This window comes from Guillardia theta (assembly GCF_000315625.1).
Source record: "Guillardia theta CCMP2712 unplaced genomic scaffold GUITHscaffold_56, whole genome shotgun sequence".
Lineage (NCBI taxonomy): Eukaryota > Cryptophyceae > Pyrenomonadales > Geminigeraceae > Guillardia > Guillardia theta.
Window position 1 is genome coordinate 464,143 of NW_005434618.1, and position 20,896 is coordinate 485,038.

General features: G+C 53.6%; 6 protein-coding genes across 6 annotated transcripts in view; 5 read left to right on the plus strand and 1 right to left on the minus strand.

Moving 5' to 3' along the window:
* Nucleotides 1-2,529: 2,529 nt before the first annotated feature.
* Nucleotides 2,530-2,730, plus strand: GUITHDRAFT_51698 (hypothetical protein; the record flags this gene model as incomplete). Its single annotated transcript, XM_005828893.1, has 1 exon — nt 2,530-2,730. A coding segment is annotated over one exon (201 nt), but the record flags the coding sequence as incomplete, so codon positions are not given.
* Nucleotides 2,731-3,428: 698 nt separating this feature from the next.
* GUITHDRAFT_153715 (hypothetical protein) lies at nt 3,429-4,097 on the plus strand. Its single transcript, XM_005828894.1, has 2 exons — nt 3,429-3,745; nt 3,793-4,097. The coding sequence occupies exons 1-2, from the start codon at nt 3,436-3,438 to the stop codon at nt 4,077-4,079; spliced, it is 597 nt and encodes a 198-aa protein (XP_005828951.1). The 5' UTR covers nt 3,429-3,435; the 3' UTR covers nt 4,080-4,097.
* Nucleotides 4,098-4,183: 86 nt separating this feature from the next.
* On the minus strand, nt 4,184-4,861 carry GUITHDRAFT_74362 (hypothetical protein; the record flags this gene model as incomplete). Its single annotated transcript, XM_005828895.1, has 4 exons — nt 4,184-4,378; nt 4,470-4,547; nt 4,609-4,683; nt 4,766-4,861. Coding segments are annotated over 4 exons (444 nt in total), but the record flags the coding sequence as incomplete, so codon positions are not given.
* A 6,449-nt stretch (nt 4,862-11,310) lies between these two features.
* GUITHDRAFT_112105 (hypothetical protein) lies at nt 11,311-12,270 on the plus strand (the record flags this gene model as incomplete). Its single annotated transcript, XM_005828896.1, has 6 exons — nt 11,311-11,458; nt 11,516-11,645; nt 11,699-11,754; nt 11,804-11,991; nt 12,037-12,108; nt 12,154-12,270. The coding sequence occupies 6 exons, from the start codon at nt 11,311-11,313 to the stop codon at nt 12,268-12,270; spliced, it is 711 nt and encodes a 236-aa protein (XP_005828953.1).
* Nucleotides 12,271-12,743: 473 nt separating this feature from the next.
* On the plus strand, nt 12,744-15,191 carry GUITHDRAFT_164279 (hypothetical protein; the record flags this gene model as incomplete). Its single annotated transcript, XM_005828897.1, has 15 exons — nt 12,744-13,070; nt 13,239-13,385; nt 13,439-13,485; nt 13,539-13,683; nt 13,728-13,880; nt 13,927-13,992; nt 14,070-14,131; nt 14,175-14,232; nt 14,303-14,321; nt 14,365-14,459; nt 14,516-14,622; nt 14,669-14,727; nt 14,771-14,855; nt 14,902-14,988; nt 15,075-15,191. The coding sequence occupies 15 exons, from the start codon at nt 12,744-12,746 to the stop codon at nt 15,172-15,174; spliced, it is 1,557 nt and encodes a 518-aa protein (XP_005828954.1). The 3' UTR covers nt 15,175-15,191.
* A 4,412-nt stretch (nt 15,192-19,603) lies between these two features.
* GUITHDRAFT_141699 (hypothetical protein) overlaps nt 19,604-20,896 on the plus strand; it is a gene marked incomplete at both ends in the record, with an annotated part of 3,676 nt that continues 2,383 nt past the window's right edge. The window contains 8 exons of the mRNA XM_005828898.1: nt 19,604-19,636; nt 19,918-19,995; nt 20,039-20,083; nt 20,206-20,283; nt 20,329-20,419; nt 20,502-20,586; nt 20,667-20,731; nt 20,838-20,888. Of these exons, the coding sequence (XP_005828955.1) occupies nt 19,604-19,636; nt 19,918-19,995; nt 20,039-20,083; nt 20,206-20,283; nt 20,329-20,419; nt 20,502-20,586; nt 20,667-20,731; nt 20,838-20,888 (526 nt within the window). The remainder of the gene's footprint in view (nt 19,637-19,917; nt 19,996-20,038; nt 20,084-20,205; nt 20,284-20,328; nt 20,420-20,501; nt 20,587-20,666; nt 20,732-20,837; nt 20,889-20,896) is intronic.

Genomic DNA, 20,896 nt, shown 5'->3' on the forward strand with positions numbered 1-20,896 from the left:
CAGTCCGTCCAAGGCATATTCTCGTTCCGTGCGATGTACATCATTAAGCAAATCGTGTGCACCAGCTTCTCGTTCAGGACCATCAAGCTGTCAGCTATACACAATCACTGCTTTTCGGTAAGTCGTCTAGATCAAGCACTACAAGTGGACATCAGCCTCATCGTCAGCTCCCAGACCTCCAGCAGCGCTGAGACGAAGTTCCAACTCGTGTACGCGGTATATTCAATTGTCGTAGACCAGTCCTCTCACGTGACAGTGCCAGAACTCAGAGAGGTCCTTGATAGGGCCTCGAAGGCTATAAAAGGGCTAATGGATTTACCGTTACTGGCAGAAGGTAAAAAGTGCCTCAAGCAAAACAAAGCAGGAACAAGCTAAACCTCCAGGCACACAGCGCACAGCGAGAAGCTGCACAATCACACACAAAACACAAGCCCGGAAAGAACCAGCACTAAAAAAGGATGAAACTCGTCAGAGCTAGGTGGTCCTCTTCCCCTTTCGTGTGTGTGCCACGATTGTTGAGACGTCTTTGTGTGTATCGTCTTGTCTTGTTTTGTGTGTGTGTGTGAAAGAAATAAAACCGGGACAGCCGCTAGTAGCCGGGACAGCCGCTAGTAGCCGCTGACTCCCGCGGCCGCCGGGACGCCGGGGCCGAGACTCCGCGGCCGGGAGTGCCGGGCCGGGCCATCCGGCGGCGTTGTGAGTAAGGGCCCCGCGCCGGGGCCCGGCCCGCCCCCCGGGCCGGGCCCCGGTTGCGGGCGGCCGAGACTCCATAATCATGATCCGACTGACTCTGAGCCGGTCCGACTCTCACGGTCTGGACTCGCCTCAGTGAGCCTGGTACGGTATGAGTCAAGTGCTGAGGCTATTTCGGGTGCCATTTCATCGCCCTCGTTCTCTATCCCTCATACAGCACAAGATCCAAACGGCTCTAATCCTGGCATTGGACTCCATGATCATATGGGGTGGGGTAGCATACAAAGGGTGGGGTGGTATTCGAAGGGGTTTGAGGGTGTGCTGACATACAGGGGACCGACAGGTAAAGGTAAGGGGTACTGTAAGGAGTATTTCAAGTTGAGAATTGATATGTCCAGGGTAGGGTAGTGAGACACGGGGTAGGGTGAAGTCAGCCTGTTCTAGTACGGGGTGGGTGATATTTGAGTAAAACCTTTTTTTAGGACCAGAAATAGAGCAGGAGGGCATTAGCGGCAGCATAGCAGCCGAGGCATCAGATCGCAGCTGCTTGACCCTCGCGCTCCGTGTCTTGACGTCTCCTTCCCTCTCCCTCCTCCTGCTCAAGTACCTTCTCTCACTCTTCTCTCACCTGCATCTCAGCTGCGGCGCATTTAGTCGCTCTGAAACTTGATAGTTGACACTTGGTTTCTGTGACGGCTCTTCGTGGGTCACAGTTCGCATCTTCCCGTGAAGTCATCTCAGTGACGCAGGAGCCCTCAAGGATCTGTGTCATCGACTTTTCTTGATCATCAGAGTCTATAAATGAGCATATCAACTGTGGGTGAGGTGTCTGTTGTGGAGGACCAGATGGTTCGGGAACAATTGGACAAGTGCTTGCAAATGTGTGAGCATGGAGACGCAGTGCATGTGATCAATGCACTTCACAGTTTGAATGGAGCCAAGGCAGAGACAATCGAGCAACTGATTCGTCTTCAACCATCAGACAACGTCGATTTCGTCAGCACCTTCCTGGTAGAGTTGGAGTTGGCTTTGGAACTGTGCATTGCTCCAACCCCAAAGCTGGGAACCATTGAGGGTGGACTGCCATTCCTGTATTTCTTCCAAGATGAGGAGCTGAACTTGTTGGCAAATATCCCTTCGCCGGCTTGCAAGGAACAGGTTGCAAGATTCCTTGAAGCACTAGACGTTCCACTTTCCTCCGGGTTTGCAAGCCGAGGGGTTCGAGAGACAGTTGTTGAGTTTCTGAGACACCAAGTGAAGCCGGATCTCGTTCAGCAGCAGCTTCACAGAGAGAGAGAGAAGAAGAACCTCTCCTGGGCTGATCAGAGCTCAAGTGATGCGTACTCGAGCGACAACGACTCTGACCTCCCGCCTTTGGAAGAGGGAACCGAGAGCGAGGTCTCGGACTGCCCACTGCTTGAGTACGACAGCGATGATGTTGATGAGACTGAAATGTTCAGACTTCATGAAGATTACTCGTCGGAAGAGGACGACGATGCTTCTCTCCTGGACGAGGCTGCCGAGCTCTTCTTGTGGGCGTTGCCAATGAAACACAGAGAAGGCGGCAGAGAATGCGACGGAAACATTACCAACAGTATGAACAAGATTGCAGCTGAACAGCGACAACGCCAGGCTGAGATTTTCGTGAAGACTAGAATATGCAAGAACTGGAAGGAAACAGGCTTCTGTCGCTTTGGTGATCGATGCAACTTTGCTCACGGAGATGGCGAGTTGAGGACTGTCAGTCCGTCTGTTGTCGAAGCGTCTGTGTCTGCTCGTCCTGCTGCTCGCAAGCAAGAGTGTGCACCCACAGGAGCTGCCACCGCCGCTCGCAACTATAAGACTCAAATGTGCAAGAACTTCGAGGCACACGGATTCTGCGGGTTTGGCGACAAGTGCAACTTCGCACATGGCAAGGAAGAACTTCGCTCAGGAGGTCGCGCACCGTCGGACACTCGTCACTTCAAGACGCGTCTGTGCAAGACCTTCGCTCTCAAAGGCAAGTGTCCCTACGGTGACAACTGCACGTACGCGCACGGCAAAAGTGAGCTGATGTCAAGCGCTTGCTAGAAGACACCTACATGGTCGATATTTGTATTTGTATGCCAAGGTTGCCTCTGACATAATAATGAAAACACAAAAATATATCTTCATCTCTCTCCTCCCTCTCTGCTTCCTCTCACTCCTTTCGCTCACCCCTCTCCCTCCTTCCCTTGCTTCCACCCGCTCTAAGGAGGTGAGATGTGGCGCGAGGTCTCGCGGAGCTTCAAGGAGCTGCTGACTGCTTGGCGTAGTTGCTGCCTTGACGGTAAAGCAGTTTTCTGCAGGTTTTCTGATTGTTGGTGGAGCAGGTAGGGGATGCGGGGCAATGGAGGAGATGGGGGAAATGGAAGAGAAGGAGAAGGAGAAGAGAAGGAGAAGGAGAAGAGAAGGAGAAGGAGAAGAGAAGGAGAAGGAGATGAGAAGGAGAAGGAGATGAGAAGAGAAGGAGAAAAGGAAGAGAAGAAGGATCAGGACAGGAACAAGAGGTTTGAAATGGCCGGGGGAGATGTGCAGGGATGGGAGAGGAGAGGGACGTTGGCAGGGGCTCAGGTTCTGCGAAGAGAGGTGGAGAGGGGGCCGCCCAAACGGCACCACCCTCTCCCTCCTCGTCTCCCTTCCCCTTCTTGGTTCTCACTGACAAGGTTCTGCTTTTGTTCAGTGCCGCTCCTCAAGTTTCCCATCGCTACCAGCACCGGGGCTATGAAGTCTGTAATGCTCGTCCTGCTTGTCGCCTGTCTCGCTGGCATCGAGGCCTTCACAGGCAGCATTACACCTCGCAAGCATGTGCTGGCCGTGAGCAGCAAGCGGAACATGCGTCCTCTCATGTCGGCGGACGAGGGATCAGCGACCCAGCGATCTCCCTTTCTTGCTCCGTTGGCCATCGCAGACGCGGAGCTGAACGTGGCGTCAGGTATGAGGAGGAGGAGGATGTCGGAGCAGCGCGTGTACGGGAGCAGGAGAAGCAAAGAGGGCAGGAAGAAGGCGACGGTAGGAGTGAAGGAGACAGCAGGTGACTTGCTTCCTCTCTACGTCCTCATTCTCAGCCTCTTCTTTCAGGCGTCGGAGCGCTACTCGGCTTCATGGCTGCTGGTCCTGTGGGCGCGCTGGCAGGAGCAGTCGGCTCAGCCATGTTCTCCAAGAAGGACAACATGGCTGGAGAGACTGTGCGGACAGCGGCGAGGGCAGCGAACGTGCTCTGGGAGGCGTCAGGGGAGGTGACGGGGGCAGTGAGCAAGAGCCCAGTAGGAAGCATGATGCGAGAGGGGCTGAGGAGCATGGACGGCGCCATTGACAACTTAGACGAGAGCTTGTCGAAGAAGAAGAGGAGGAGGAGGAAGAGTTAGATACGTTTGCTCTCTTTCTTTCCTGCCTCGACTCCTCCTTTCCTCCCCCGCTTGTTCTCTTCCTGGTTATCGTACATCCTCATGAGACTCATAGTGCCAAGGGCTCAAGCCTCTCCGAAGCCTTCCGCTCCTTCCTTGAGGGCGAGGGCCAGACGATCCTGAAGCTGCTCGAAGGAGCGGTAGTCGGGGAGCTCGATGGTGTTGAAGCAGGTGTGAGAGACCGGGAGATGAGAAGGAGGAGCGAAGTTGAGCTGGACGTTGAACTTGGGCTCCAACGTTTGAAACCCCCCGGAAGGGACCTGGGACGAGAAAGTCAAGAAAGTCATTCCTCACCATCTCACTCCTCCTCCTCCTGCCAAGCTTGTCCCCCCTCCTCTCTCCTTCACTGACCTGAGAGGAACCTGTGACGAACTGCAGCAGTCGAGCTCGATCCTCGTTTGACATGTTCTCAACGCATTGCCAGAACCACTGCATGCAGCGAGTGAGTACTGGAAGCCTCTACTCCTCCTTCTCCCTCTTCCTTCCGTACCTGGATGACAGGCACTCCTAGCGGGTTCGTCATCCTCGGATACTGCGTGTTACGCTTGAGATCCTCGACCGATACCTGCGACAGGAAGATTATGAGAATAGAAGGGCGAGATGTGATGGTGGTGGTGGAGAACGAGGACGAGGAGGTGGGCAATGACCTCGGGAGTGCCGCAGAGCATGAGCTCGAGCTCGTTCTCATCAAAAGGCTCCAGCAGCTCTTCGGGGATGATCGAGTAGAACCCTTCTACCAGCGCTCGAATCTAAAAAGTCGTAACCTCCTCCTGCCCTCCTCCTGCTCCTCCTCGCAGACTTGAGCACCTGAGGAGCAGCTTCTTGTGTTTTCCAAGGCTGCGGAAGTAGGGCCAGGCGATGAAGGGCGAGCAAGCGCAGGTACCGCCTCTTGTTAGCATCGTTGACAGGCACCTGGATATCGAGTTGGAAACGATGGACGAGGGGGGAGAGGAGGAAGAGGAGGAAGAGAAGGGGGAGGTGCAGTGTGTAGTAGAGGTGATGGTGATGATCGTGATGATGATGACGGCAACGATGATAGTAATGCGGAGGAGGGTAGGGGAACGTGAACACCACCTTGCTTCCTCCTGGCAATAGTTCCACAGACCGCAACAGCTGCTAGAAGGTCAGAAACCAGAAGGCAGGAGGAGTGGGGAGTAGGAGTAGGAAGAGGAGTAGGAGGAGGGCGAGGAGGAGGAGGAGGAGGAGCAGGTTGGTAAAGGGAGGCTGATAAGAGACCGATCCGGTCTTGCTGTAAGTCTCCTCGACAAAGTGAAGGTCTAGGCCCGCCTCATCGATGGAGTTGTCGATCATGAACTGAACCTGCCGCGCTCTTCAACCTTCGCAGCCAACCCCCGCCCCCCCACACACCACCACCACCACCACCACCACCACCACCACCACCTCCTCCTCCTCCTCCTCCTCCTCCTCCTCCTCCTCCCATCACTTTGCTCTTGAAAAGCTGAGGGTCATCGGTCTCAAAGTCTTGAAACGAAACCGGCAGACCAAGAATCGCCTACGACGAGACGCGACGAGTCAGCGACACTCTCACGTTTCTCTTGCTCGCTACCTTGATGAGGCTCCTTGCCATGTGCACGGACAGAAGGTGATGAGATCCGAGCACCGCCGCGTCGTACAGGCACTTCCCCATCACCTTCCCCGCGAAGTTGAAGTACATGAGCTGATCCCCAGCAGGCCTTGTCAGTTTCTCAGCTGTCAGCAAGCAACTCCACCTGACGTTCAGCTCTCGCCTCCTCGTTCAGGTGCACCAGCACGCCGCTATCGCTCCCCATCCGCACAAACAACTTCTTCCCCTCTACCTCGCGCTTGCAGTCGAAGAGCTCCCTCCCGAGCACCTGCTCCTCCTTGAGCCATCCCACCCCTCGCCTCCTCCTCTTCTCTCCTCACCGTGAAGAACTCTCGTTGCAGTCCTCCCCAGTCAACTCCTGCGCATCCTGTCAGTGTTTTCTCCTCCTCTCATCTCGCTCGCCTGCTTCCCCCTCGAATCTGATTTGCCACTCCTGTTTTTGCATTCACTTCGCCTCCTCGCAAGCAACCGACATACCTGAGTCCAAGCAGACGACTCCTTGCTTCCCATCGAGTTGAACGCATCCTCCACAAGCCTGTTCCTCCGAACCTGCTCCCTTGTCATCCCCTCGCGCTGCTGCTGCTGCCGTCGCGTCTCTCCTCTCAATTCCTCTTCTCACCCGCAGCACTTGAGCTCCTCGAGTTGCCGGTCGCTGCGCCTTGAGCGATCGATCGAACTTTCGCTTCCTCTCGCTGAAAGATTCTCCCATGCCCGCGATGCGCGACTGCAGGAGGAGGTAGAAGGAAGCCTGCTGGCACATGACGAGGGACAAAGGAAGGAGAAGCGAAAGGAGGGAGGGAGCGAGGGAGGAGAGGAGAGGGGAGGGGAGGGGAGGGGAGGGGAGGGGAGGGGAAGGGAGGGGAGGAGAGGGGAGGAGAGGGGAGGGGAGGAGAGGGGAAGGGAGGGGAGGGGAGGGGGTTTACCTGCACTATCATTCTATCTGGCGTGCTGAAGACCAGCTGATGTCCCGAGCCGTCAGAGATGGCGACCTGAGGACATGTGAGGGGAGGAGGGGAGGGCTGGAGGGGCTGAGAAACCCTAGGGCCGCCAGGAAGCGGATCGAAGCGAACGTTCCTCTTGATGGGGAAGGAGAAGAGGCGGGAGTGAAAGAGCTTCAAGCCTGAGCGATAAACACGATGAGAAACTTCCGCGAGAGTGAGCTTGGTGGAGGTGATGGGGAAGGAGGAAAGAGGTGGTGGTGGTGGTGGAGGAGGAGGAGGAATGGGGGCGAGAGAAGGTTTGACCTGTCAGCGCTTGAACGAGGCCTCCTCCCTTGTAAACGACCAGCTGGCGATGAGCAAACCTGAGCTCGACATCCACCCACTGCGATGAAGTAAGAGGAGGAGGAGCAAAGAGCGTTCACCTCCTCCGTCTCGCTCAGCCAAGTGGCAGGGAAGTCGATCAAGCCTGAGGTTGCGCTGGTCGCCTGCGACTCCTTCAAACCTACAGGGAGCGAGGGGGATGGGGTAGGAGTAGGAGTCGAGGAGGAGAGTCACCGTTGAACTCTTCTTGGAAGTGTTGGGGTTCAGCGTCGCTCTCAACCGGGTGAAGACGTTGGGCTTGAGCACGATCACCTGCAAGCTATTCAGTTGCCTACTCCTGCTGCTGCTCTTCCTCCTCCTCCTGCCCCTGGACCTGCTGCTCCAGTTCCTGTTCCTTCTCCTTCCCCTCCCCCTCCCCCTGCCCTTGCCCTTGCCCCTCCATCTGGCCGTGGATGTGGCCGTGCTTCAAACCCCCTGCTCTCCTCACCTGGAACGACGCTTGCTTCAACGGACTGCCCCTGTAGGTCACCTGCGCCTTGAAAACTCCTCGGGCCACGAAACTTGAGGCCCGTCAGCCGTCAGACTCGCTCAGCAGCTCCAGCAGGCACCTGAAGGTCAACCAGTAGCTCCCGTCCGAGTTGTCCTCCACCAACATTCTGCATGCGGCATCCGCCTCCTCCTGCCATCACATCAGACCTTCTTGCACATCTTTATCCTCCTCCTCCTCCTCCTCCTCCTCCTCATACAGGGATGTACTCCTCCACGTCGGAAGGCTCGTCCTGCTCAAGTTCATCCTCCAGCTCTCGTTCTCTCTGAGGTCGCGTGAGGTTTGGCGTCGCTTTCTGCCTCCTCACCTCTTGCGCCTTGGCGATCTCATGCTGGGCATGGATGGATCCTTGAACTGCTGAGCGTGAGGCCAGCAAGACAACAGGGATGCAAGACCGGTTCCTTCAAGCCCCCGGGGCACGAGAATCAGGGAGATGGTGGGGTCCTGGTGGTCGATAGTGGCTAAGATCGCATCCTCATCTGCCGTCTCGTCAAGCGGAGCGGCGAACAGCAGCAGCTTCACTTTGCAGCAGCCGCCCTGAGCTGGTGGAGACGAGGCTTGTCCGCTCCTGCCCTCTCACGTCAGGCGCGAAGACCGTCAGGGGCTGCTGGAGCCACCGGCGTCAGTCGCTGCATCCTGTTCTCGTCGAGGTAGTAGGAGCACGCGGCCTTGACCTGCCACACGTGAGGAAGAGGCGAAAACGTGCGAGCTACCTCTCTCAAAGTCGATGAGCATGGCAATACTCCCAGGTCAATCACATCCTCCTCCCCCACGTCCTACTCAAACAGTCAGGCTCTTCCACTCCTTGATACTGCTCCTGCTCCTGCTCCTGCTCCTGCTCCTGCTCCTGCTCCTGCTCCTGCTCCTGCTCCTGCTCCTGCTCCTGCTCCTGCTCCTGCTCCTGCTCCTGCTCCTGCTCCTGCTCCTGCTCCTGCTCCTGCTCCTGCTCCTGCTCCTGCTCCTGCTCCTGCTTTGGCCCTCACCCCAGTCATGTCGTCTCCAAGGACGATTCGAACCTCGACCGGACGATCGTCTGCAAGCTTGGTTTCCTCTGCTGACACTGTCGTGATGGCTCCGAGCTGAGCAGCCCCATGTCAGACCTTCGCCCATCCCCTCCTCCTCTCCCTTTTCCTTCGATCTCTCTCTCCTCGACTTCCTCTACCTCAGCCTTCCCGGCTGCCAGCAGCGCCTTCACCCGCTTCTGGGCTTCGCGGAGCTTCTGCTTGGACTCCTCGTCTGCAGGGGCAGGATGAGGGAGAAGGAGGGGAGGAGGGGAGGAAGGAAGAAGAGAACAAGAGGTAGGGAGGGGTAGGGTGGGGTGGTGTGCGGTAGGTGGCAGGGAGGGGACCTGCTTCCTCGGGCCTGCCCTTCGCCTTCTCGCTCATCACTTGTTGGATTCGCTTCTGCCGCTCTTGGGGGGTCAGAGATGTATCCTGCATCAGCCGCCTGACTCGCTCCTGCTTCGAAGCTCCTTCCTCTCCTTCCTTCTTCTCTTCCCCGACAGCCTCCGGCGCGGGCTCGCGCATGATCTCTTGGATCTTCCTCTGCCGCTCTTGCGGGGTGAGAGCCGTGTTCCTCATGGCGGCTTGGACTCTCGCTTGCTTGCTTGTTAGCTTCTCTGACGCTGCCGGTCGATCCTCCGCCTCCTCCTCGTCTCGGAGTGCTTGCTCCGGCTTCCCAGCCTTGGCGGCTGATGGCATCTCGACGTGAACATAATCGGCATCGATGGAGTCGTCTTCGCCTTCCACCTCCATTCTTCTCTTCCATCCTCGCTCCTCCCGCTCTCTCATCACCTGCTTCTCAAACTCCAGCTGTTTTACAGCTGTCAGCTCGCTTTGCTGGATAGCTTCCCTCAACTTCGCGATGTCCTCAGCGTCGAACCCTCTTCCCTCTACGTGCCCGTCTCTTGCCTCCAGCAGCTCCTCCTCCTCCAGCGGCTTCGCCGACCTGATCGCCTCCATCCACCGAGTCGCCGAGCTCTGGCTCTCAGCTTTGAACGTGAAGACGCGGTTCACCTGCCGCTCCTTCACTACGTTGGCCCTGCTGTAGGCGAGGGGCACGAAGACTTCGAAGCAGGCGCGACCGAGGTCTCGCACTTGCGACCCCTCCAGGTAGAGAACCCCCCGAGGCTGCACATCGGAGGGAGAGAGGGAGTAGAAGAACGCGTCCCCTGCGAGGCAGCAGTGAAGCGCTTCCCACCCCGTGAAGCCTCCAAAGCGCTTCTTGCGGAGAGGACCGACCATATCAGGTCGAGCGCAGGCCACTCGCCATGCCTTGTCCTCGTTCTCCATCCTCGTGGCGTAGGACTCGCTCTCCACGTCCTCGGCCAGCAGTTGGGTCTTGACGTTGAAGCCTTCGATCATCCCGCCGCTTCTCCTCTCGTTGTCGCAAGAGTCTCTCGAGACCACTCTGATCCTGCACTCCATGAAGAGAGGCACCACAAGCACGCCCTGCACTAGCCCGCTCGCATGCTCTATTGTGGAGTGCGACGCGTCGATCTTACCGGGAAGGATCTCGATCTTGTACGGGCTCCCTGGCACCTCCCCCGCGAAGTATTGGATCGAGACGGTGTAGGAGCCTGCCTTCCTGGCCGTGTAGCTCACCTTGGCTCCCAGCTGACTTCTCGTGATGGTTGGCACGAGAGTCGCGGGCCCGCTGATCTCTACGATCAGGTTGTCCTTGACAAAGGAGTCGAGCCCTCCATCCTCCTTCATGCACGCGATGGCAAAGTAGGTGCGCTTGCCTGCGAAGCCTGCTACCTCTGCTATCCCCGGCCCATCAAGGCAGCATCGCTCGTGGGGGGGAACCGGAGGAGGAGGACCCTGGGGTTCCGGCCTGGCATTCCTCTTGAAGCCCAAGGCCCCATCATACTTCCTGTTCCCAGGGCCCTGCTGCTGCTGGGGATGCGATGATGTAGTCGAGTCCTGCTTCGTGTCATGCCCAAGGCATCTGCGACAGGATCGTCAGCTGATTGGAGTTGAGGGGTGGGGGGAAGTGACTGCGGCTCAAGCCCTAGTGTACGAAAAACAGGAGCAGAAGCACGGGCATGTAGAGCAGGAGCAGGAGCAAGACGAGGGGAGGGAGAGAGGGAGGGAGAGTGGGGAGGGGAGGGAGGGAGGTAGGGAGGAAGAGCAGAAGCAGGAGCAGGAACAGGAGCTTGAGTATGAGAGAGGAGGAGGAGGAGGAGGAGGAGGAGGGAGATGAGACTTGAAGGGAGGTACCGGGCGAGGAGGCGGCTGAAGCAGCTCATTGGGACAGCATGTCGGGCAGCGAAAAATGAAGCTTGAAACAAAGGTGCAGGAAGAGACATGCAAGGGGGATGAGGGTATCAATATTTGAAGGGGGTAGGGGGTGTTTATGGTAGGGGTTATCATTGTCAAGTACCCGTTCTGAGACACATGGAGAGAAAGAAAAATATGGTGATGTGTGGGTAGGGTATTGAAGGTACCCCATCATTGTCACAAAAGGGGGGTAGTATCAAAACAATTTTTGGAGTGCTAAGGCGGTTGAAATCAATGCGTAGGGGGGGGGGAGAGAGAGAGAGAGACAGAGACAGAGACAGAGAGACAGAGAGACAGAGAGTGTGCAAGTGAGTAGATGAGTGTAAGAGAGAAACAACGACAGTGACAGGCGGGCAGGCAGTGAAAAGGTGAGAGGTAGCGAGTGGTGAAGGATTTGACTTTTCTTTGAACAATCGGTAGAGGATTCGTCAAAACAGAATGTGGAGATGGAAACCATCGGTAAGTTATCATCTCATGTCGGTTCGCTCGAGCCATCTGTTCCTGTGAATCTGTCGAGATGCTCTTTGCAATCGACGAGGCCTGGGTAACAGTGGAGAAGGTGTGGGAAGACAGAGGCTTGGTAGCTCATCCTTCCTTCCAAAGCCTCAAGGGCTCCGCCAAACTACACAAACTTGAGATCAACGCGAGGATGATGGGGCAGGCAGGTAGCAAACTTGCGGGTGCCCGACAGGCAGCACGAGACTGAACATGTTGTGCTACAGGCGTCGAGCAGGGGGAGGCGACGGGAGCACACAAGCCGTTGCCAGTTCGGAATGACTTGGGGGGAAACAGGAACTTCGCTGAAGAGTTCGACCTCTTCATGCGGCGTCACGGCAAGAGAAGGACAGGAAGGTCTGTCAGTTCGGCTCTGCTGCTTGCTTGTCATGACATCCGTCAACGTCCAGGAATCGAGAGGAACCCGGCCGACAGAAGCTGCAGCCCATCACGATGCGGACGAGAGGTGACGGAGCAGAGGAAGCGAACTGAGTTGACGAGGTTGGTGAGCTCAGAACGAGCGCTCGCTGCCACGTGGGCTCCCATCTCCAAGGCTGAGTGCGGCAAGGCGTTTGACGGGAACAACTCCAAGAAGATCCTGCTCGGAGTACAGCTGGCGCGGAATGAGATGGAAGCGGCGGCGCAGGCAAGGCTGGCGAAGAACATGAGGGAGCTTCGGATGTTCGTGGAGGAGTTTGAGATGGTGTAGATAATGGGAGAAAGTCGCGATGGTTGACAGTCATGGCAGAAGGAACGAGGAGGAGAGAAGCCGCTCGTGCTGCCTGCGATCAAACGAGACGGGAAGGGCAATGCTCCAGAGGTCTCACTTTCTTGTTTCCCAGCTGGTAACCTAATGACGTTGCAGCCATGGAGCTCAAGGCAGAAGAAGCTGACCTTCGATATAGACCCTGTTAACAGAAACATCGCATCCCAAATGGAAGACAACGTCAGGAATATCTTCCAGCAGCTAAGAGATACATGATGTTTGAATACTAGATCGCCACCTATCCCTGTGTTTTCTGGTTCTTTCTTGTACTGTCTATGTCATAACTAAAATGTGATATAATGTGTCTGCTATCTCCTGCAGTATCAGTCAAACCCACTCCTCTTCTCCTTCCACCATCTTCTACCTCCTCCTCCTCCTCTCCTTCCACCATCTTCTACCTCCTCCTCCTCCTCCTCTCCTTCCACCATCTTCTACCTCCTCCTCCTCCTCTCCTTCCACCATCTTCTACCTCCTCCTCCTCCTCTCCTCCTCCTCCTCTCCTTCCACCATGTTCTCTCCGACTGCACCCACATCTATTTTATCACCCCCACCTCCTCTAAATCCATTCGTAGTACCCCTCTTTAGCCTTATATGGTTACCACCCCCCAATTCACCCTACTATCACGGTAAAGTGCACCCCCCTCGCAGCGCTATATGAGCTCACCGTGCTAGAGCTCGGGTAGAGCGGCATGCTGGAGAGCGACAAGGGAGGGAAGGTGGAGGAGCTGGCGATGGAGGAGGCGGTGAGGGCGCAGTGGAGCCGAGAGAGCGACAGAGATGCTGTCCTCAAGAAGCTGCGAGAGTGTGGTCTCCGCAGCTACCTCGGCCTCGTCAAGTGCATCGTTTCGCCTACATGGCACGCTCGAATCCCACGATCGTGCCGGCTGCGAGGGATCCCGACGCTGATCAATGTGCTGATCAGCGACAAGATCAAAGGTGCCAAACTCCTCCGCTCGCAGTCTCTCCGCTCGCTCGTCGCCATGGGGACTCTAGCATTGAACACCAAGCCCTTCTTGGTGAGTTATAGGCCTGCGTGCCTCGTGCTCATGGATGTGGCAGACGAGACTAGAAAACTTCGCAACAGAGAGAAGGGGAGAGCAAGAGACATGCCATCAGACAAGACTCCTGCATGAACAACAAGTATGCCCTCCACATGTCTGAAGCAAGTGACAAGCCGCACGCAGATATTGTCGACTGTGCGCAGCTTAGGGTTGACGTGCGAGGGGGACATGAGAGCTCTGCTGCTGATGCCTGCCGAGTTGCTCGAAAGTGAGGAGAAGGAGTTGCAGAAGGTCTTGAGGGAGTCCCTGCTTGCACTTGTGCCGTATGAGGTCAGACTGAGTGGCATGCTGGAGAGCTCTACCCTCACCTCCTGGTCGTGCAGGTGGGAAACGAGGAGACGAAGCTGAGTTACTTCATGTCTCACTTCTGGTTTCCTGCTCCCTCTCCTCTCCTTCCTCTAGTTCTGACGCGTCAGCGTGCAGGGAGGTCGAGCCGGGGCTTCAGCTCGTCTTGAGTTCGGCATGCGACAGCGAGGGAGAGGGCAAGCACCTTAAAGACTCGCTGCAGCGATGTGGAGTACACGGGCTGGTGGACTTGATGCTGACGCTGTTCACGAGTGTGGATGAGGTTGCAGGAGGAGGAGGAGGGGAGGAGCTCAGGCTGCTGTCCAGGTGCACGATGCGAGACATTGTCTGCTCGGGGAGAGCACGCTGCTGAATCAGCTGCTGCTACTCCGATGCGGCAAACAGAGCATGCTGACCAGCTCCTGCCTCCTCCGGCTGGCAAGACTGACAGCACTGGAGTCTGCGGACGGCTCGAGTGGGGTGAGGAGAGGAGGCCGTTCTCCCTCGCTCTCTGACACCATCCAAGCTCATCTTCACCGCTCCCCATGGCATCTTCCTGCATAGACCTGGGCATGCTGACCACAAGGCTGAGGTGAGCCAGACCTCGCTTTACCTCCTCTCTGTCCTCTCTTCCTTGCCTCTGTCTGCCCTCCGTCAGTCTCTGTTCAGGTCTACACGTCTACCCTCGCGCAGACCCTGGCGCAAGACGTCGACGCCTCCTTCGTCATTTGGTTGAGCTTTCAGTCTCCTCATGCCTGGCTAACTACGGGGCAGGTCGGAGCAGGAGAGGAGCCGATCAGGTTTCTTGCAGAAACCCGAGCCGTTCAACCATGTGAGGATGCGATGTTGCTATGGCGAGCCTGACTGTGTGCTGCCGCGCTACTTGCTGCTGTCGCTCCAAGGATCCCAACTACGTGCCTGGTGGTGTGAAGATAGCGCGAGGGGAGCATGTGACTTGACACAGATGACATCATCGCTGAAGTTCCTTTCTACCGCTTCTGCCTGCGGCATATTCGCCGGTTCCGCAACAGGCGGCATGGAGTGCTGCTGGTAGACGTGGTGAGAGGCGTGAGGGAGGGGGAGGGGGAAGGAGGGGACTGATGTGGTGCCTGCAGCATGGACGTCGGGATGTGATTGCTCGAGCAGACGGGAGTTGCGATCAGTCGGATTGCGACATTGGGGTAGGAGCATTGGAGTACTCCTCCGGCAAGGAGCAGGACAGGTACGCGAGCAGGAAGACAGGGGAGCTGTCGCTGATGGAGGAACAGACTCAAAGCTGCCGCACTGCGAGAGAGCTTGTCAAGGTCCTTGTCGGAGCTGTTGGGAGGTGAGGAAGAGAGGGCAAGCTTGTCTTCCTCACCTCGCGGCAGCCTCGGGCTTCACCGTCAACAGCCACCCGAAGCTCTCGGGCTTCATCTCCTCCATCAACCGCAGGGTGGACGAGGACGAGCCGAGGTGACCCCAGCTGGTGCCCACCTCGTGCCCTGAGGCTGCGGGGCAGGTACAACACGATGTCGATGCAGGCGGTGAGGATGGGACTGCCGGCAGTGCAGCTAGAGCTGTCGCTGAGGCTGAGGAAGGCGCTGAGGTGAGGGAGGGGTGAAGTTGATGAGATTGAGGATGAGGAGGATGGAAAGAGAGGAAGAGGAGGAAGAAAACTCATGATGCTGTCAGGAACGACGAGGATCTTCGATGTCAATTTGCTCATGCACTGCTGGAGAGCTCCAAGTCTGTTGCGTTTGAGTACCAGCCGATACAAACAGATAGAAAATGAAAAAGAGGATGAGGATGACGTCAGCGTGTCTCTCTCCCTTCTCCCCTACCACCACCAACCCACCCCTCCTCCTCTCCTCTCCTCTCCTCTCCTCTCCTCTCCTCTCCTCTCCTCTCCTCTCCTCTCCTCTCCTCTCCTCTCCTCTCCTCTCCTCTCCTCTCCTCTCCTCTCCTCTCCTCTCCTCTCCTCTCTCCTCTCACGTTCGATTTCTTGTATACACAGGTATTGGAGCAGAAGCGCAGCAGCGAGTCTCTCACTCTCAGAGTATTTATATTAAAGACCTTAAAGACCAATATGCATAAAAGCACTAAAAATGCATAAGTGAAATGCAAAATCCCATCGATTTCGAATTTCATTACAACTTAAATTTAAAGACCATACTTTGTCCACTATACACACTCTACACTCTCTATCTACCTTTCCCCCCTCTTCTAATTACAAAAACTTCTCCTTCTCTGCAAAATATTCCTTAACAAAAATTTCACAGCACACAAAAATTATTCACCCTCAACCATCCTCACCCCTCCCCCTGTAATTAAATCTATACACCGTCAACCCATCCGCCCCTACATACTCACCATCCCTCATTATCAAACTCATGCTATCCTCCAATGCCTTCAACGCCTCCATATCCACATTGCTCGATCCCTTCTTCATCTCTAATGTCATCCTACACAAACCACCTCCTTACATTACATTTTATTTTCTATCTCTTACGCACTCCACCCACGCCTTTTTATCACCCATATTCCTCTCATTCACTCCTTTTAATATTTTCTCCATTCACTTTATTCACTACCCCTCTCTATTCTCCATCCCTTTATTCACTTATGTATCACTCGTTTCCTCACCCATCATGTCTATCACCCCTAACGTCCTCTCTATCAATCTATCCCTATACCTCCTCCCACTCTCCAACCCCACAAAACGTGACATCCATATCATCCTACTCCACCTCTCCTTCATCACTACCCCATACAATCTCAACAACATCTTCACCCTCTTCCCTTGTGCTCCCCTAATACATCCTTCATATCTATATCCACCCTATCCAAATCCTTCACCCTACACTTATAATTCCCCCTCTTGTCCCTCCTCATCCATACCCTCATCATTCTATCCTCACCCCTCCTCCTCAACGATCCTATCACCTCCCTCTCCTTTAAACCCCAATCACCCCTTCGCTCCCTCTCTACACTCTCCATTATCCCCCTCTCTATCTCCTCTATCCTCTCACTAAACTCACTCTCCACCCTCACCCCTCCCCTCAACACCAACTCCACCTCGCTCTTACCCTCACTCTCCATTCTTACAAATGGCGTCTCTATATCTATACTCCTACCATCCATCCTCAACTTTATCATCCTCATATCACCCTTCTCCTTACAATCCCCTACACTTATCCTTGACACATCCAACTCACTCACACTCAACATACCTTATCAGACTACTCTACCCCTTTACATCCCTTACTCATTTTTATACCCACATCTTCCCACAACTCTTCGCAAAACAAGAACTGCTACAAAAATAATTCAACATATCCCTCTCATGCTCTCATCTAATCCCTATACTCAAATATTATTGGATTCTTACACAAAACACCCCAATCTATCTCTGACTTCCTCTCCAACAATAAGGGTATCACTCGAGGATTTGGATTGCTCGACAAATTGCTCATATCGATATTCTGGTGTCCCTTATTCTCTATTAACCAATCTACCGCCTTCTCATTCGGATTACAACACAATGATTTCACATCTAAATACCTCGCGTTCTTTAAAACAAAATCCACCGCTAAATCATTCCTATTCATACTTAACTCCTTCTTATCAATCCTCAAAGGACGTCTTAACAAATATCTTACCGCCTCCGTATTCGTATTCATACTTAAATATTTCCAATCTATCTTGCTCTCATTCCTTATCATAAATCTCACTGCCGCATCCGATGGGTTACTCGATAACCATCTCCAATCTACCTTATCATTCTCACCTTTCTTATAATCCCTATCTCTATATGACTCTATTATCTTTATCGCTCGATCATTCGTATTCCCTGATAAACGATCTAGACTTACATACCTCTCGTCCCTCTCTAAATATTTATCAAATATCTCATCGTGTATACATCCCGATAAAACACCCGTCTCTGGCATTATCATTCGTGAATATATCCTCTTATACCTATTCTTGTCTATCTTCTTCTTCAACAATCCTAAACTTCTCACATTCTTGTTCCCAATCAACACTGTATTCACTATCATCTCCGGATGCCTATCCAAAAAATCTATCGCTGCATCACTCGGATTTCTATTCAGATCATCCATCATCATCTCTCCTATTGCATCCTCTATATAATACAATGAATTCTTACTCTTCTCCAATAACCTCTCTATATGTTTTGGGTAATACTTCTCTATCATTGGTATCATACCCTCACTCGGATTTTCTAAAAGCCCTAACAAATTCGTATCTCTCTTCGCATCTATCCAATCCAACAATTTCGGTGGCATCATCCTCTTGTACTCCGTCATTATTTGCTCCTTCAGATCTACTGGAAGCCTGCTCAATGATAATGTTGAGTTCCCCTTCCTATTTATCTTTCTATGTATCTCACTCGAGTTGTCCGATCCATTCTCAAATAGTATACCTATATTCTTACACAATCCACTCAATTGTCTCTTATTCATACCCATCAGCTTCATGCATATCTCAAATGTCCTCTCATCTCCACATATATGGCTCAACTCCTCCCTCGTCAGCTTAAACAGTCTCACCCTTGATATCAACTCCTTATCCACATACTCCGTCGTTGGCTCTATCGCCAACAGTGATGACACCACACCTGTCTTCACCGGTGAATGATACTTCAACATCTACTCTTACCCTTTATCTACATTTTTTTACCCCTTCTCAACAATATTTTATGGAACCCCATGGACTAAAAGGCGTGGGTCACACATCGCTTCTCATCCTTCCTTATATCCCCTTTATTCACCTTCTTCCAAATTTTAAATCTACAGGGCTTAGTCAATTAACTTTCGGACAAATCCCCTGGCTAAGTCATTTAACTTCCCCACTAAAAGGCGTGGGTCACACCCCCTCTTATAAAAACGGTTCTCTCCTCACTACCTCACCCTCCCTCGCTCTCCTCCCTACATGCACACGGAATATATTTAACGGAACCCTCTCCCTCCTCCTACATCTATTCCATCTCCCCCAATTCACCCTTATGTCCACCCTATATCTTGCCATGTCCTTCCTCAACAAATTCAACCATATGTAGATATCACGCATATATAAATACACCGGTATCGTCCTCCTAAATGTCTCATCGTAGTCCTCATCAAATTCTGTATACCACTCTGAATACATATCCTCATCCTCATACATCCTGAAAAATATTTCCTTCAGATCATACAGCCTTATCAAATCCTCCCTCGCCCTCTCCCTCGTCATCCCCCTCCTCCTAAACACCCCATTGCTCTCTAATATCCTCAATGGTATGTCTATCAAAAGTCTGTTCTTCCTCTGCTCCCTCTTCTTCATGAAATTGTAACTAAACCCATATACCTCCTCCTCCAACTTTTCCGCCTTCCTCTCTATCTCGTCTATCCATGTCTCTAGGTATCCCCATATCAACTCCTGCGCACAATCCGGTAAATCATTCAGATCTATCATCCTCTATACATATATATCCTCATCTCTTTTATATTTCATACAGATCTACATTAAATATTGCTTAATGCACACTCTAATGATCTTATGCTCTCCTCCTCCTTATTCCTTATCGTATATATCACCCCCTTCGAGTAGTCTATCATCTTATTCTTCGTATTCTTCTGTTTTCATATCGTCTCTCTCTATCCACTTGCATATTTCACTATGCCTTTGGTCTTTTGCAAACTACTGGACAGAATCGACTATTACGTTTCCTACTTCCTATATATATCTTAAAACGTAACATGCGATTTTGTCCTCTCCTTCCCTTCAACCAACTCTTGCCCTCCTACAAGCCTTTTTAAATATTAAAAATCTTCTGCAATAACCCCTCTCTGTCCTTCAACGTATTCCCTATTTGTCTCATTTCCTACTATTACGTTTCCATAATATATACCTTTAGGTATTCATCGAAAATGAGACACTCCTTCCCTTCAACCAACTCCTGCCTTACATCAAGGCTTTTTTTATATCCAAACCTTCTTTTGCAGGAAGCAGATAGTTGAATCCAACCCGCCCCAGAGAAAGATTAGGTCGAGCAGAGAGGCAGTAAAACACTGTCTTATTGCCTCCTCTGAGGCAGACTTGTAATTCTTCTCCAAATCCTTGCACAAAAGTTCGGGAATATTCAATGAAATTTCATATTGAATGAAAATTTAAAATTTTGTTGGTTAGATTGTTTTCAGGGTTCAAACGCACGTGCGGTCATGGCGAAAGAAGGCAAGGAAAGGAAGCGAAAGGTGAGGGAAGAGAAGCAAGGAGGGAGGAGGAGGAGGAGGAGGAGGAGGAGGAGGAGGAGGGAGGGGAGGAGGAGGAGGAGGGAGGAATAGAGTGAGAGTGAGAGTGAGAGTGAGAGTGAGAGTGAGAGTGAGAGCGAGCGAAGGGGAAAGATAGAGGTAGGTGATAAGGATGGAAGAAGTGAACATGTGAGGTGTCTAAGTGAAGGAGGAATGGGAGGAGGAGGAGGAGGAGGAGGAGTATGGTAAGTTTGTTGTCGCTTGTTTGGTCACTCTTGACGTAGAGGATGGAACACGCGAAAGTCCCAGCAAGGCGAACTCTCGACGACGAGGGCGACGAGGAGATCAGATCCTGGAGACAGGTGAAGGACGCGCTGCTACCGCCTCCCCTCACGAACGGTGCAGACGTCAGGGGGCAACGCGAATGGCTCGAGTAAGAGCGGCGATAAGGTGAGCGAGTCAGCGAGGAAGAAAAGTCATGACGGAGCTGAGCAGAACAAACAGACGAAGTCGGACGATGGCGGGCCTGTGCGTAGAGCTGCTGGTGGGCGAAAGAAGCTGACAGAAAGCAGGGAGCGACCAAGTACTCGAGGGGAGACAAGAATGTGATCCGGAAGATTAAGGACAAGAAGCTGAAGATGCAGATCAAGGTGACGGACGAGGAGAGGAGGAGGAGAGGCTGATGGGAGGAGCAGCGATCCGAGAGGGACATCAGAGAAGCAGCGGCCAAGGCAGCGCGAGCTGAGATTCTCTTGCCGGCTGAAGCAGGACACCTCGAAGCTGAAGGTGATACTTCACCGGCGCGAGGAGGAAGCGACCAAGACGAGGAGGAGCAGGAGGAAGGGAGGACTCACTTGTGTACGTGCAGGAATGGAGAAGACGCACAGGTTTCAGCAGAAGGACATCAAACAGGCGGTTGACATCGGAAGCTCTAAGAAGATCTACACCCTCAGGTGCCTCTCCTCCTCCTCCTCCTCCTCCTCCTCCTCCTCCTCCTCCTCCTCATCCTATCGCTTGCTGATTGCACCTGTAGGCTCGAAGAGTTCGGCCCCTACAGTTTCGACTACTCGAGGAGCGGACGTTACCTCCTGCTTGGCGGTGACGAGGAGGAGGAGGAGGAGGAGGAGGAGGAGGAGGAGGAGGAGGAGGAGGAGGAGGAGGAGGAGGAGGAGGAGGAGGATCGGGAGGTGATGCGGGGGCACAGGGAAGTTGGGGCACCTGGCAGTTTGCGACCTGTTGCTGGGCAACGCCATGTGTGAGGTG

Excerpts from the sequence above, each read along its gene's own strand:
- GUITHDRAFT_153715 (XM_005828894.1), top strand. The coding sequence starts at position 3,436 with ATGAAGTCTGTAATGCTCGTCCTGCTTGTCGCCTGTCTCGCTGGCATC. Across the intron at positions 3,746-3,792 it reads AGGAGTGAAGGAGACAGCAG|GCGTCGGAGCGCTACTCGGC; the intron begins GTGACTTGCTTC and ends CTCTTCTTTCAG.